This window comes from Coregonus clupeaformis, chromosome 27 (genome assembly GCF_020615455.1).
Source record: "Coregonus clupeaformis isolate EN_2021a chromosome 27, ASM2061545v1, whole genome shotgun sequence".
Taxonomy (NCBI): domain Eukaryota; kingdom Metazoa; phylum Chordata; class Actinopteri; order Salmoniformes; family Salmonidae; genus Coregonus; species Coregonus clupeaformis.
Genome location: NC_059218.1, coordinates 13256015 through 13268701, shown reverse-complemented (window position 1 = coordinate 13268701; position 12687 = coordinate 13256015). Strand labels below are relative to the sequence as shown.

The following is a 12687-nucleotide window of genomic DNA, read 5'->3' as shown; positions in this document are numbered from 1 at the left end:
AGCACATGGCCTCAAATGTGAATCCTTAAAGAGATGGGTGGGAATAAGGCTTAAGAGTGTGTGAACGATGCTGAATAGGGTGTAGACAAAGAAGAGCTCTCCAGTAGGTGTCCCAAAACATTAAAGGGCCATTTTCTCAAAAGTGGGGTTACAAGTTTATCAACTTTCAAAGCAGAATTACTTTCCCATTGTTCCTCAACTGTAGCGTATGATATACAATTTTCTAGCACTGAGTCTCTACTTTTATCCAATGTAAAAAACACAATTTCAAATTTTGCTACATAAGACCGAATGGAGCCGGTCGGTCACATATTTGAAGACCCCGTCTTGTGACTCAAACTTGTATAGCGCCGAACAATCACCACATATAACATCTTTCCCAAACAGGCAACTGTTCTGGCCCTCCCTTCTCTTTATTTTCAACTCTCCATTTTGCAGATTTTCTCTTATGGAATTAAACTCCGACATTGTCCTTTTTGCCTCAGTGGATCGAAGTTGACTTTTTCTGTCCAAGCTCCCAAAAGCATTCGACAATTGCTGTGTCATTTGGCGAGCGTACAGTTAGGCCCTAAAGCTTAGGCTTACGCAACAACGGCAGATAAAAATAATGAAAGAAAAACCTAAATGTAGCCTATAGATATAACTTGCACAAGAATGATACATTTATGGATTTTTAATGCACTGTTTTCTCTTTATTCAAACCGCCCGCCACCCACCAGCCCTCCATCCACACAATATTTCATGACCCTAAACCTGCTCGGCACGCGGATATAACTGCAGGTTCTGTGGGTTATGAGTCAACCCGCGCATCACTAGTGGCAGTCAGTGCCATTTTTTTTCATGAGCATGGCCTTATTTCTATTACAGCATATTGGATGACTGTCATTTATATTCCATTCACCCAGTTCAATGTAACAGCGATAGGTTTAGGCTACTACATGATACTCAAATTTTCCCTATACCCATCACGAGGTTGCTACAACCTAGCCTATGAATGAACGTTTACAACGTAGGAGCACACAGGTCGAGAGAAACATTTGACGTGACAGACAGTGACACATGGACAGACAGTGACACATTCAATATCGCCTTGCACACTCTTGCCCGCATCTAGCTGATCTAGGGTGTAATCATTAGTCCAACAGTTGCAAATTCAGTTATTTTTATCCCCGTTTCATTTGCTTCCGTTTAAGAAACGTTTTTCAACAGAATCGGCAGAATGAATACACCCCTGATCACGCGTAAACACCACGTTGTATTCCTTCTAGCCTCTATGCACTCTCCTCCTCTCACCTTTTCCCTTCCTTTGTGGACTTCAATGTACAACACATCAGCTGTATGTGACCAGGCGAAAAAACCTTTCCAAGCCAAACCATGTCATAATCGCTACACACAGCCTACATCATTGTCTCCATATTAGCTAAAGTAACGTCCTAGTCAACATAGCTAATAGAACTAATGCATTAGTAAGCCTTCTACAATCATGCAGTAACGTAACAGCGCACAGTCACGAAGCAGTTACACCAGTGGGACCCGGTGGCAATAAATTAATAAAACCAAAAGCTTACCTTGACTTGGAAGAGTTCCAGTGTTGTGTTGGATAGTCATAGCTAAGTGTTTGAGTAGGCTAAACTAGCCAGCTGCATTTGCTAGCTAAGTAAGTGAAACTGAAAGTAAAAAAAAAAAGACAAAATCTCTCTCTCTCTTGCTTCTCCTTCATTTTTGAAGAAATTAATTTGTTGAAAACTGTTCAACTATTGTCTTTCTCTCTCTTTGAGTCAACTACTCACCACATTATATGCACTGCAGTGCTAGCTAGCTGTGGCTTATGCATTCAGTACTAAATTCATTCTCTGATCCTTTGATTGGGTGGACAACATGTCAATTCATGCTGCAAGAGCTCTGATAGGTTGGAGGACGTCCTCCGGAAGTTGTCATAATTACTGTGTAAGTCTATGGAAGGGGGTGAGAACCAAGAGCCTCCTAGGTTTTGTATTGAAGTCAATGTACCAAGCGGAGGACGGAAGCTAGCTGTCCTCCGGCTACACCATGGTGCTACCCTACATAGTGCTGTTGAGGCTACTGTAGACCTTCATTGCAAAACAGTGTGTTTTAATAAATTATTTGGTGAAATGTGAATATATTTAGTATAGTTTTATCTAAAAAGGATAACCTTTTTAATGTTTTTCAATTTCAATTTTTATGAAATTCACTGAGGAGGACGGTCCTCCCCTTCCTCCTCTGAGGATCCTCCACTGGTATGCGCCCATGTGTGTTTGCCCTGACCAAAGGTTATTGATTGTGCAGGTGTTTGCATAATTCTTGTCCCACTGCGTTCTGAACATAAAGAACCCATAGTACTGGGAAGCAGCTCCACGCGCACACACACACTCTCTCACACACACACACACACACACACACACACACACACACACACACACACACACACACTCCTACCTTGTGTACACTCCTAGGGTTCTTCAGCCATGCGTAGTACATCTCTTCCACATAATTAGAACTGGTCCCATTCAGAAAAGGCTCGGCCGACACTGACGCAGTGTAACTCCTTATTGGCTGAAACGTCCTCAAAGCCCCTCCCACTGCCGCCGACCTGGCTTGTGATTGGCTCTTGGCTGTCTGGGTGGCCGTGATAGGCCCTAGCCTAACAACCGTAGTCCTTAAGCGGTGCATGGTAGCCTATCAGCAGTGGCTCCTTTCGCTAAACCAGGAAGTAGATCAATAACACCTGTCGCCAGGAAACGCCAGGATTAGGAGGAAGTTATCCTCTAGATGCTGATTTTAGTTCAGTTGTGTGCTTCCCTCCTATGATTAAGATTAAGATTGGAGGAGGGGCAGCTGATCCTGGATCTGGGGCCTACAGGAAATTTCTCCCAGGAGCATGGGACACACAAAGTACAGGGTGTCCTCTGTACGGCTTCTCTTCCTCTGCTTCCGGCCTCTTCTTTCTTTTACTCTCTGTCGTTGTCTCAGGGGGGTTTTGGTCCAGTCCTGTAAATCGTTATTTCCTCTGGCTGTGTAGAGAGAGATTACATAATCAGACAGACACACAGGCATACTTCCCAGTTCCCACTGACCCAGCCTGTGCTGTGTGCACATGTAACACATTTATGACATGGGCTGGATTATATATCATTATTTATGTATTTAGACCTGGCTGCCTAAATGGCAAATAAGAGTCTGCTAAAAAAAACACCTTAGTCACATTCACATTTACAGTCACACACTCCTCCACGTACACACACACACACAGACACAATAATACTACCACAAGTAGGCCTACACACACACACACACACACACACACACTGACCACCCCCCCACCCACACACATTGTTTCAATATTGAAATTCGATCTCCAGCTTTCCCATAGTAACTTTCCCATAGTAATGAACATGTCGGGAGTCGGGACGAGCCAGACAGGCAGGCAGTTTTTCTGCCGAAATCATAATTCAGCATAATTTGTATTGATATATACAAAGAAATGTAAATACAAAAACAGGTGAAACGAAACAAAATGCAGCTACTTTGCCGTCTTTCCAGGTTCAGTTTGAGGTGATTGTGTTGCTGTGTAGATGGCAAGCTGAGTGTCTGAGTGAGAGCGCATCATTAGTGTCCTATGCCAGGCGCAATCGTGCATCATTAGCTAATTTTTATGGATGTCTCCAAATAAATCTCACTAGAGAAAAGCGTAGCCCTTTCCTGCAGTCAAATGACCTAGTGGCGTCATGGGTGGAATGTTATTAATATTTTCATAATTTCATAATTAATAAATCCCGCTGAAAATCCAGTGTTTCTATGTCAAATGGTTTTGTTATATTTCAGTCTTCTGTGATGTATTTAAAGTGTAATATTGGGATGCAACCTCAAAATTGAATACATTTTAACTCTATATCTGACATGGTACAGGTGTCTTCTTTTTTAAATCCCATAACCATGTATGTGAGGTGTATACTTTTGCTTCAGAGTAGATGTGTTTAAGACTACCAAGGAACACTCTGTGTGACCCTGATTTAGCCCACTGCAGTAAAAGGTTAACCAAACTCAAATGCAGCTACTTTGCTGTTATTCTGGCTGCACTGTTTGACGTGACTGTGTTAGCCGAAGTTGGCTAGCTAGCAAGCAAGGGATAAGGGCTGGAAACGGAACATTTAGAACGAACGACTGGGTCGCGTCCAAAGATATAGAACAAAAAAACTTCACGACTGGGTTGCGTCTCTGGCAACCTAACCGATAGAATGAATGACCAGCCGGCTTGGTTAGCAACCCTAGATTTGTGTTGGGACTATATCTAGTGGAAGGATGAACTAGTATGAATACATTTATCCAAATAAAGTTTTTAATTAAAATATGTCAATCATTATTTGAACATGTTGGTAACCCATAGTATAGTAATAATGCCCTCGAAGCCTGTGGTTGGAGGATATATTGGTATGGGTGTTGTTAGGGCCGAGACAAAAAACACTGGCTTCTCAGGCATTATCACTTAAGCATTGACGATAAATCATAATCATCAAAAAAAAATGGAGCTAGCGAACTAGCAGATTTACGTCAATCATCAATGAGAATCACTAAAATCACGCCACTTCGATACAGCTACTACTGTCTGTGACTTTTCGCACAGGTTAGGAGAGAATGTTTGCTAACCCCTTTCCTAACCTGAACCTAATTCTGGTACGATAATTCTCCTAAACTGCTGCGTAAATTCTAATCTGCTACAAAAAAGTAAATTCCGGTCGTAGCTGTATCGAAGTGGTGTGTTTTTAGAGAGTCTCAATCATCAAAGATCAGCTGATAGTCCATCCTCTTTTCCCGATGTCAATCATGTCTCCTAAGGTATAAGGGCCCGGGGTTGTGTTTCTACTAAGCAAACATATGGAATTGTTTTAAGATGGTCATACCAAGGATCATTTAGCTATTTGATTTTGACCCCTGTAAGTATCCCAAAAATATATTTATTTATTTTTTTGCCCCCTGAAAGGTCTGTGCACGGCCCTGGAGCCCATAAATTATGTGCTAAACTGTGTAGAGCCAGCTGGTAGCGTGTCAAAACACATGCAGTGGTGTGTAGTCATGGATGCCAAGGGAAGCCAGGCTTCCCCAAATATTTGACCAATCAAAATATATATATATATATACAGTGGGGAGAACAAGTATTTGATACACTGCCGATTTTGCAGGTTTTCATACTTACAAAGCATGTAGAGGTCTGTAATTTTTATCATAGGTACACTTCAACTGTGTGAGACGGAATCTAAAACAAAAATCCAGAAAATCACATTGTATGATTTTTAAGTAATGAATTTGCATTTTATTGCATGACATAAGTATTTGATACATCAGAAAAGCTGAACTTTAATATTTGGTACAGAAACCTTTGTTTGCAATTACAGAGATCATACTTTTCCTGTAGGTCTTGACCAGGTTTGCACACACTGCAGCAGGGATTTTGGCCCACTCCTCCATACAGACCTTCTCCAGATCCTTCAGGTTTCGGGGCTGTCGCTGGACAATACGGACTTTCAGCTCCCTCCAAAGATTTTCTATTGGGTTCAGGTCTGGAGACTGGCTAGGCCACTCCAGGACCTTGAGATGCTTCTTACGGAGCCACTCCTTAGTTGCCCTGGCTGTGTGTTTCGGGTCGTTGTCATGCTGGAGGACCCAGCCACGACCCATATTCAATGCTCTTACTGAGGGAAGGAGGTTGTTGGCCCAGATCTCGCGATACATGGCCCCATCCATCCTCCCCTCAATACGGTGCAGTCGTCCTGTCCCCTTTGCAGAAAAGCATCCCCAAAGAATGATGTTTCCACCTCCATGCTTCACGATTGGGATGGTGTTCTTGGGGTTGTACTCATCCTTCTTCTTCCTCCAAACACGGCGAGTGGAGTTTAGACCAAAAAGCTCTATTTTTGTCTCATCAGACCACATGATCTTCTCCCATTCCTCCTCTGGATCATCCAGATGGTCATTGGCAAACTTCAGACGGGCCTGGACATGCGCTGGCTTGAGCAAGGGGACCTTGCGTGCGCTGCAGGATTTTAATCCATGACGGCGTAGTGTGTTACTAATGGTTTTCTTTGAGACTGTGGTCCCAGCTCTCTTCAGGTCATTGACCAGGTCCTGCCGTGTAGTTCTGGGCTGATCCCTCACCTTCCTCATGATCATTGATGCCCCACGAGGTGAGATCTTACATGGAGCCCCAGACCGAGGGTGATTGACCGTCATCTTGAACTTCTTCCATTTTCTAATAATTGTGCCAACAGTTGTTGCCTTCTCACCAAGCTGCTTGCCTATTGTCCTGTAGCCCATCCCAGCCTTGTGCAGATCTACAATTTTATCCCTGATGTCCTTACACAGCTCTCTGGTCTTGGCCATTGTGGGGAGGTTGGAATCTGTTTGATTGAGTGTGTGGACAGGTGTCTTTTACACAGGTAATGAGTTCAAACAGATGCAGTTAATACAGGTAATGAGTGGAGAACAGGAGGGCTTCTTAAAGAATAACTAACAGGTCTGTGAGAGCCGGAATTCTTACTGGTTGGTAGGTGATCAAATACTTATGTCATGCAATAAAATGCAAATTAATTACTTAAAAATCATACAATGTGATTTTCTGGATTTTTGTTTTAGATTCCGTCTCTCACAGTTGAAGTGTACCTATGATAAAAATTACAGACCTCTACATGCTTTGTAAGTAGGAAAACCTTCAAAATCGGCAGTGTATCAAATACTTGTTCTCCCCACTGTATATATATTTAAAAAAGTTTTTTAATCTCTCTGTGTTTTCATAACTTTCCTTCAATTATCTGAATCTATATCTCACCGGAGAAATCATCAGAGCGTGGGAAACAGTGCCCCTCTGTCTCAGTATGTGTAGTCCATCTATCTCATGCTCTCTGGACAAAAAGAGTATGACATGTTGCCGGCGTAGCATTTGATTGATTGATGACAGCAAGTGTTTGGCCTCCCTTTGATAAAACAATTATAAAATAATTTGCCAATCAGCGTTGAGCTGAGCTCAACTGTGGATAGTCCTGGCACAGCAAAACCACTCCCCAAGGGAGGCCAGTTTGGATTTGGCTTCACACCAATCAAATCACATCAAAATCAAAACATAATTGTCAGAAAAACTTGTCTGTTTCTGGTCTGCTTGTGTTGTTGTCCTGCAGTAGCTAGCTAGCTAAATTGGCCCTTTCCAAAGCCATAGAGAGGGGGATTTGGGCTTGTGGTTTTGACTTAATTCTCCGTACAGGCCAATGATTATAACGGTGTGAGACGATTGAAGTTCAATATTTAGCCTAGATGTTGCCTAGTAGGCTCACGTTAACTAGTTAGTTAATTTAGCTGGTTCATTGTTTCCCATGTGAGGAAGTTAAAGCCGATTTACAGTACGCTTGATCCGGCAATGAGGTCCAGAAGATCTGTACGGAGGGTGTGACACAATTGCAGAGCCTCCAGAGGCTTGCGGAGGCCAAATCAAGCTCCTTGCACCTCCCAAATTTTGTAACAAAGCGGAGGGCTCCGTATAGCTCCGCATTGACATGATTGATTGACGTAGGTGTGGGCGGTACGTCCTGTATGAACACAAACTCACTTCCTTCACAACAGCTCTGCTCCGCAAGAAGTATGAATGCCCTGACTTCTGCAGAGGCTGCATTGCAATAAATGCTGTATGGCCAATACAGAACCAGATTGACCATAAATCGGCTTTTATGCCCGATGTCCACCAGATGTATATGCATTATGTCTAGCCCACATTTCCCGTACTTAACGATCGTGCTTCGCTTTTCAACTAGCTAAAAGCTAGCTAGTTGGAGTCTGTGTGTGTACTTCCGTTTGGACCACCGCACCGTAAAGCAACACAAGTTGAAAATATTAAACGCACATTGTTGCGGACTGCTCTATTGACAATGAATGACATCCACATGAACGCAAAGAGTTTGATGCATCTGGTGGACATGAAGCATTAAGCTAGCAAGCATTTTAGCCAGGTAGCCTATGACAACAATAACTAAAAGTGTGTACTAGTCCTACTGTATGACAGTCTTTCATGTTGAGAGGAGGATGGCATTGTCATTCTAGTCTACAAGTAGGGTGAGTCCATATGTTTTTTTCTACTTGAGCACACACACACACACACACACAGAAATCAGTACCATAGACAGCCAAGTTATTTAGCAACATTGATTGGACTAAATTGTTTTTGGTATCTTTAAGTTTGTTTTAACTGTATTAGACTAAGCATATAGCCTTGTTGATTGAATAATGTTTTCATGTTTAAGTTGAAATGGTGCTGGAATAGTGCAGGCAGTGCTCCTGTTTTCTTTGTGCTGACTTGCAGTAACTCTCCATGGTTCTAAATCAGTAGTTGTTTAGTGAACTGTCGGAAACATTAACTTGCTTGACCATGCTGTAGGTCATGTAACTGTTTGTTACATGCAATATTTGCTTTGTGGACTTCACCAGACAGATGTTGTTCTCCGGTTTTGGGATCAAACAAACATATGTGTGGTTGAATTTATACCACCACTGTGTGACTATTGTATTTTTGTTGTCTCGGCCAATTGTATATCACTGTGGCGTATGAACGAATCGGTTATGGCGCAAGCAACGCAATTATCACAACATAGGTTGTATTATGGCTTTTTTGCTGGCTTTGCTTCCCCAGTGATTTTACCCACGCACCGCTACTCAACACGTGACCTTGCGTTGCGCTTTCTGCGCGCATCATGTGTGTCAGCTACTGGTACCCTACACTTGGCTGGGAAAAATATAATTCATGCTTTTAGATTTGTATATATAAAAAAAGGAGCCGGTAAATGTATATATTTAGAAAAATAAGAAAACTGCAATACCCACGAATTCGACAACCTATACTAGTCACGGTCTAAAAAGCTATGGCTGGCGCGTTTTACTCAAATAACGAAATAATAATTTTAGAAATAGGCTACTGTACTTACCTTGCGCGACTTGCTGCTTTTCGTAGGCTACTAGCTTAACTTGCTTGCTATAGACGCTTTCTGAGACTGTTCTCACCGTATGTCTCTTCTGTACACTGGCTGGCAGGCTTTCTGATGGCACTGTCGGACTCAAGTGCTGATATGCGTCACACCGTTACGTCATCCTATTAGGAGAGGAGCGCGGTGCACACATTTTCTGCTTTCTGTATGTAAGAGATAAGGTACATGTGATCTATTGATTATTGGACAGTTCAACGTCTAGTTTTGATAAACATTTGGTTGAGTTGTCAACTAACAGGAATTCAACGTAAAATCAACAAAACAGGGTCTATCTGCAGACGGCGTTTGCTACATGGCGCGCCCAATGAGCGTGACTTACTACCTACGGCGCCCACTACCATTGATGCTGCAAGCTAGCTAGGACACCCGCACACAGTGTCCTTCGCCCCCCACCTGCCGAGCACTGCTTTCCCACAGTTATTTTAACGTTACGGTGAGGGTAATCACTACTCGGTAGTGCCATGCGAGAGTTGGGTTGGCTACACTAGCTAGCTACTTCCCTCACCGTAACGTTAACAGAACTGCGGGGAAGCAGTGCTTGGCAGGCAGGGGTGAAGGACACTATGTACCCAAATATTGTTTATAACTAACCCAAGACAGAGCACAGCCTGTCGTTTCCAATGGGAGCAAATTCATCATAGTGGGCAGAACGAGCAAGGAGGTGGGCAGAGCCAAGCACGAGCTTGCGAGATCCTATTGGCCCGTTCTAGCATGTATTTGCATATTTCTGTTTGGGAACGCCTACTCTATGAAGTGCAAGTTTGCAATAATTAAATAAAATAAAATAAAATGTTATTTGCCACATGCGCCGAATACAACAGGTGTAGACATGACCGTGAAATGCTTACTTACAGCCCTTAACCAACAATGCATTTATTTTTTAATAAAAAAGTAAAATAAAGCAACAACAACAAAAAAGTGTTGAGAAAAAAAGAGCAGAAGTCAAATAAAATAACAGTAGGGAGGCTATATACAGGGGGGTACCGGTGCAGAGTCAATGTGTGGGGGCACTGGCTAGTTGAGGTAGTTGAGGTAATATGTACATGTGGGTAGAGTTAAAGTGACTATGCATAAATAATTAACAGAGTAGCAGCAGCGTAAAAAGATGGGGTGGGGGTGGGGGGGGGGGCAGTGCAAATAATCCGGGTAGCCATGATTAGCTGTTTAGGAGTCTTATGGCTTGGGGGTAGAAGCTGTTGAGAAGCCTTTTGGACCTAGACTTGGTGCTCCGGTACCGCTTGCCGTGCGGTAGCAGAGAGAACAGTCTATGACTAGGGTAGCTGGAGTCTTTGACCATTTTAAAGGCCTTCCTCTGACACCGCCTGGTATAGAGGTCCTGGATGGCAGAAAGCTTGGTCCCAGTGATGTACTGGGCCGTACGCACTACCCTCTGTAGTGCCTTGCGGTCGGAGGCCTAGCAGTTGCCATACCAGGCGGTGATGCAACCAGTCAGGGTGCTCTCGATGGTGCAGCTGTATAACTTTTTGAGGATCTGAGGACCCATTCCAAATCTTTTCAGTCTCCTGAGGGGGAATAGGCTTTGTCATGCCCTCTTCACAACTGTCTTGGTGTGTTTGGACCATGATAGTTTGTTGGTGATGTGGACACCAAGGAACTTGAAGCTGTTCCACTACAGCCCCGTCGATGAGAATGGGGGCGTGCTCAGTCCTCTTTTTTCCCCTGTAGTCCACAATCATCTCCTTTGTCTTGGTCACGTTGAGGGAGAGGTTGTTATCCTGGCACCACACGGCCAGGTCTATGACCTCTTCCCTATAGGCTGTCTCATCGTTGTCGGTGATCAGGCCTACCACTGTTGTGTCGTCGGCAAACTTAATGATGGTGTTGGAGTCGTGCCTGGCCATGCAGTCATGGGTGAACAGGGAGTACAGGAGGGGACTGAGCACGCACCCCTGAGGGGCCCTCGTGTTGAGGATCAGCGTGGCAGATGTGTTGTTACCTATCCTTACCACCTGGGGGCGGCCCATCAGGAAGTACAGGATCCAGTTGCAAAGGGTGGTGTTTAGTCCCAGGATCCTTAGCTTAGTGATGAGCTTTGAGGGCACTATGGTGTTGAAAGTTGAGCTGTAGTCAATGAATAGCATTCTCACGTAGGTGTTCCTCTTGTCCAGGTGGGAAAGGGCAGTGTGGAGTGCATCATCTGTGGATCTGTTGGGGCGGTATGCAAATTAGAGTGGGTCTAGGGCAGGGTTCTTCAATTCCGGTCCTGGAGGGCCGAAACACCTCTGTTTTTCATCCTCTCCTTCTAATCAGGGGCTAATTCAGACCTGGGACACCAGGTGAGTGCAATTAACTACCAGGTAGAAATAAAAAACAGAAGTGTTTCGGCCCTCCAGGACCGGAATTGAAGAACCCTGGTCTAGGGTTTCTGGGATAATGGTGTTGATGTGAGCCATGACCAGCCTTTCAAAGCACTTCATGGCTACAGACATCAGTGCTACGGTTCGATAGTCATTTAGGCAGGTTATCTTAGTGTCCTTGGGCACGGGGACTATGGTGGTCTGCTTGAAACATGTTGGTATTATAGACTCAGTCAGGGACATGTTGGGAATGTTGATGAGCACATGCATGTAAGTTTCCCTGCATTAAAGTCCCCGGCCACTAGGAGCGCTGCCTCTGGATGAGCGTTTTCCTGTTTAGTATATTGGCTTATACAGCTCATTGAGTGCAATCTTAATGCCAGCATTGGTTTGTGGTGGTAAATAGACAGCTATGAAAAATATAGATGAAAACTGTCTTGGTAAATAGTGTGGTCTACAGCTTATCATAAGATACTCTACCTCAGGCGAGCAAAACCTCGAGACTTCCTTAGCATTTGATTTTGTGCAACAGCTATTGTTTGTTTACAAATATACACAGACCGCCACCCCTTGTCTTACCGGAGTCAGCCGTTCTATCCTGCCGATGTAGCATATATTCCGTCAGCTGTATGTTGTCCATGTCGTCGTTCAGCCACGACTCTGTGAAACATAAGATATTACAGTTTTTAATGTTCCATTGGTAGGATAACCGTAATCTTAGGTCATCTAATTTATTTTCAAATGATTGAACATTGGCTAATAGGATTGATGGAAGAGGCAGTTTACTCGCTCGCCGTCGGATCCTTACAAGGCACCCCAACCTACGTCCACGATATCACAGTCTCTTTCTCCTGCGAATGACGGGGATTTGGGCCTTGTCTGGTGTCTGTAGGATATCCTTCGCGTCCGACTCGTTGATGAAAAAATATTAGTCCAATACGAGATGAGTAATCGCTGTCCTGATATCCAGAAGCTCTTTTTGGTTATAAGAGACGATGGCAGAAACATTATGTACAGAATAAATTACAAATAACGCGAAAAAACACACATAATAGTACAATTGGTTAGAGGGCTGTAAAACGGCATCAAAGCCATCTTCTCCAGCGCCATCTCTATTCAAGGCAGTAGTAATAATTCACTCTTGCACTCCTAAACAACACCATTTTAAAAACTTTGATAAAGGGTAAAGTCTACAAAACGTAGTCCACTCTGTTCATAACAGATTCTAGTTTTAGGAACAGAGAACTCTATTGAGATTCATCGATGAGAAAATTAGCAGAATGTCGGCCAAAATCCATCTAGCTCCATCTTCACCCACTGCAGGCCACTGG

General features: G+C 43.6%; 1 protein-coding gene across 3 annotated transcripts in view; it reads right to left on the bottom strand.

Annotated features, from left to right (window-relative positions):
- The window catches only part of LOC121541448 (2-oxoglutarate dehydrogenase, mitochondrial), a 37304-nt gene extending 28199 nt beyond the window's left edge, over nucleotides 1-9105 (bottom strand). For 2 of the 3 annotated variants that reach the window (XM_041850458.2, XM_041850457.2), the window contains exons 1-2: nucleotides 8979-9104; nucleotides 2458-3032 (exon numbers count right to left, since the gene is read on the bottom strand). In XM_041850458.2, the coding sequence (XP_041706392.1) occupies nucleotides 2458-2691 (234 nt within the window). In that variant the 5' untranslated portion in view covers nucleotides 2692-3032; nucleotides 8979-9104. Of the gene's footprint in view, nucleotides 1-2457; nucleotides 3033-8978 lie in introns of all 3 variants that reach the window. The other variant, XM_041850456.2, reaches the window with a different exon arrangement.
- Between the last annotated feature and the right edge of the window lie 3582 nt (nucleotides 9106-12687).